Source organism: Gavialis gangeticus, unplaced genomic scaffold (genome assembly GCF_001723915.1).
Source record: "Gavialis gangeticus isolate Ggan-Ray unplaced genomic scaffold, GavGan_comp1, whole genome shotgun sequence".
Classification (NCBI taxonomy): Eukaryota; Metazoa; Chordata; order Crocodylia; family Gavialidae; genus Gavialis; species Gavialis gangeticus.
This window is the reverse complement of record NW_017728992.1, coordinates 132,701,049-132,704,638: the sequence shown is the minus strand read 5'-3', so window position 1 is coordinate 132,704,638 and position 3,590 is coordinate 132,701,049. Positions and strand designations below refer to the sequence as shown.

The window sequence follows — 3,590 nt, the reverse complement described above, 5'->3', positions numbered from 1 at the left end:
TTCCTGGTGACTCCAAGGGGGGCCCTGGTGAACAGACTTTCCCTGAGTTCCTGCTGATGGCCCCTGATAAGGTTGTAGGCAGCCACAAGATTCCCCCCTCAGTCTCCTTTTGTGGAGACAAGAGATTTAGGTCCCTCAGCCTCTTCTCATGGGGCTGGCCACGGAGGCCCCCAACCATACTAGTGGCCCTCCTCTGGACCCTCTCCAGGTTCTCCACATCCTTCTTGAAGTGTGCCGCCCAGAACTGGACACAGTACTCCAGCTGCGGCTTGACCAGCACCGCATAGAGGGGGAGCAAGACCTGTCTGGACCTGTTAGTGATGTCCCTGTTGATGCATGACAGGGTGCGGTTGGCTCTGCCTATTGCTTTGTTGCATTGGCAACTCATATTCATCCTGGAGTCAATCATGACTCCAAGATCCCTCTCTGCCTCTGTGCTGCTGAGAGGGTCAGCCCCTAACCTGTAACCATAATGCTGGTTCCCTCTCTCCAGATGCAGCACTCTGCACTTGTCCTTGTTGAACCGCATCCTGTTCAGATCCACCCACTTCTCTAACCTATCCAGGTCTGCCTGGATGCGGTCCCTGCCTGCCAGTGTATTCACTTTCCCCCACAGTGTCATCAGCGAACTTGAACAGGGTGCTCTTCACACCTTCGTCCAGGTCGCTAATGAAGATGTTGAACAGCACCTGCCCAAGGACCAAGCCCTGGGGGACTCCGCTGCCCACACTCTCCCAGGTCGACATCGACCCATCCACGACCACCCTCTGGGTGCGCCCCTGGAGCCAGTTTGCCACCCATATGACTGTGCATTCATGCTATAGGTGCTAACTCAATATGCAGTAACCGGTGCTGCTGCACAGTAGCCCCAGCGCATGGTCTCTTAGTGACACTAATGAGCAGTAGACTAATTGTACTGCACATTAGTGCATTAGCATGGCTTTTGTCATGACACACACAACCATGATAGAATTAGTCTACTGCACATTTAGTGTCTTGTGTAGATGTGCCCAGTGTAGTTTAAATAGGGGGTAAAAATAGGCATATGACTATTCATTGGAGTGGACCCTATTAGGAACATATTTAAAAATGTTGGTCTTACTTAGTAAGCAGTTTCATACTGAGCTAAGTAATAGAGCATTAAAATGTCATACAGAGCTAGGTAATAGAGCATTATTTTTAGTTGCTGTTGGTACTAAAAAACCTAGAAGAGGTTCTGGCTAAAGCATCTTCATCTTCCATTTAAAGTCATACCTGTTGCCAAATTTGAGGTTAGGAAGGATTTCCCCTTTCTTGATCAGAGTGGCATGGACTGTGGATATTTTTGCCTTCCTGTGTAGTATGGAACGTGGTCCTTTTCGTAGGATCCACTAAGTATATATTAACTGCTGCTTTATCATTGTGTCAGTTCATTGGAAGTGCCTTTGTTCCCCACCCCCCTTACTTTTACCTGCACCATGTTATATGGTGTTCTTAGTGTTTGGGATATTTTTCCTTTTAGTTGTGAGGGTAAGGATTTGAAGTGGTAATTTTGGCGATTGCTTTGGATAACAAATGCCTGAGAACATAGGGGACTAGACTTAATGGTCTAGGAGGTCCCTCCTAGACCTTTATTCCTAAATATATTTTTAAACCATATTCAGTTGGCTGAAAGACTTTGCCTGTCTTGGCGGAGTGATCTGGGCACAAATATACATACTTTTATTAGCTCTTGGATGGAATACACAAATACCTGGGCACAACACCATCAAGTCTTTAAGAAACTATGGAGATTTCAAAATGCTGACTAGGATCTTCTTAGCAACTTGGACTATAGTGAACACCCTAAACTGTTTTCTGCTCCCTGCACTAGTTTATCAAAGAACTTAAAATCAAGTTTCAGGTCTTCGTCATTATCCTCAAGGTGCTCCCTGGCCTGGGCCCAGGAGATGTAAAAGACTAGTGAAAGCTCTGGGATGAAGATTCTGGACTGGTATTTTTACTCTGGCACAGTGAAACATTTTACATAAAGGTGAAGATCAAAAATGCAGAAGATACAGGGACAGCCTGATTCTATAGTGTGAACTTGTATGAAGACGGTGGAGGATCCTTTCACACCTCATTCCATTCTGCTCTACCTGTAAGGTGCATTTCTTCAACTTTGCATGTGTTACGTAGACATATAGCTCTATCTGTGTGTTTGGTGTGTGAGTGCATGTACATGCACATATATTTATGAACTTAGCCACAATAAAACTCCTGAGCATACAGTTTGCCTGTAGGGAAGCAAATAAGAGGAAGAGTAACCACATGAGAGAGATTAGTCGTATCACTTAATGCGCTGCTGGAAAATGCTCAGATACTACATGTGTAGTAGAAAAACTTGTGTTATAGAATGTAGGGCTAACTATGTCCAGAATCAGCAGCTTATGACTTGTGGGCCAGATGCAGACTGCAGAGCCCATTAATTCAGCCTGTAGACATGGGGCTTCAGGAAGAAGCAGCAGTGGCAGCCAGGTCCTTGTGCCCACCCAGCTTTGACCCAACCTGGGTAATTTCAGCCTGCAGCCTAAAAAGGTTTCTGACTGCTGATACCCCACATGGATTTATGAAATCTAGGAATTTATAACGGGTTAACCTAAATTTTATCATCTTTTACATTGCTATTTCATATCTCTATAATAATTCTTTATAGAATTGTATTTTCTTTATTAATCACAAACACATGTTTATATATATTTCTTTTCCTTGTAAGGGGTATTTGTGTCCATCCTGCATGTAAATTTATGCTTTTCTTCTTAACAGAGTTTTATATACTCCTGGACACACTGATGATCATATGGTTTTGCATCTCATAGAAGAAAATGCTATATTCTCTGGTGACTGTATTCTAGGAGAAGGGACGGCAATATTTGAAGATCTCTATGAGTACATGAAATCATTGGAAAGGCTGTTGCAAATTAAAGCTGTCTTGATATATCCTGGTTGGTATCTATGTATTGAATTGCATAATTAAATCAACAGTATACATTTGTTTAACATATAATCTTCTAATTAGAGGTACACCAATGCATCGGTCCAATATTGAGTCGGCACTAATATAAATAAAATTGGCTGCATTGGAAATTAGCCCCATGCAGCCAATATTTTGGCTGATAAACGCCTGTGCATGCACACAGCTGCACTGCAGCACGCAGGTGGCAAGGAGCACAGCACAGCAGCTTGGAGAGCTGTGTGCAGCTGTTAAGTCCATTGTGGTGGAAGGGGAGTGTGAAGGGAAGGGGTGTAGGGGAGGGGGGCAGATCAGTGCCCCCCCACAGAGAGGGAGGAAGTGAGGCAGGGGCTGGGGCAGGCTCTGCCCAGTCAAGCCCCCCATGGCTCATGGGGGGGGTTGGGAAATGACACACAACATGTGCCTCCCAGAGCTGCACAGGGTGGGCAGGCTGGAGCTGGGGCTGCACCGGGCTCTTCTTGGCAGGGGCTGGGCTTGGGATGGACAGCAGCGCTGGGAGAGGGCTATGGGCGATGCTGCAGCCATCCCAAATTTTGCTGTTGCCCCCTCCCCCCAATCCTAGCACTTCCACTGGATTTCATAAGTCTAGCCCTGCCTC

The 3,590-nt window shown here is 45.7% G+C and overlaps 1 protein-coding gene across 2 annotated transcripts in view; it reads left to right on the top strand.

The window, feature by feature from the left end:
- Positions 1-3,590, top strand: part of LACTB2 (lactamase beta 2) — a 43,436-nt gene that overhangs the window by 11,085 nt on the left and 28,761 nt on the right. For both annotated transcript variants that reach the window (XM_019527780.1, XM_019527782.1), the window contains exon 4: positions 2,785-2,963. In XM_019527780.1, coding sequence (XP_019383325.1) covers positions 2,785-2,963 — 179 coding nt within the window. The remainder of the gene's footprint in view (positions 1-2,784; positions 2,964-3,590) is intronic.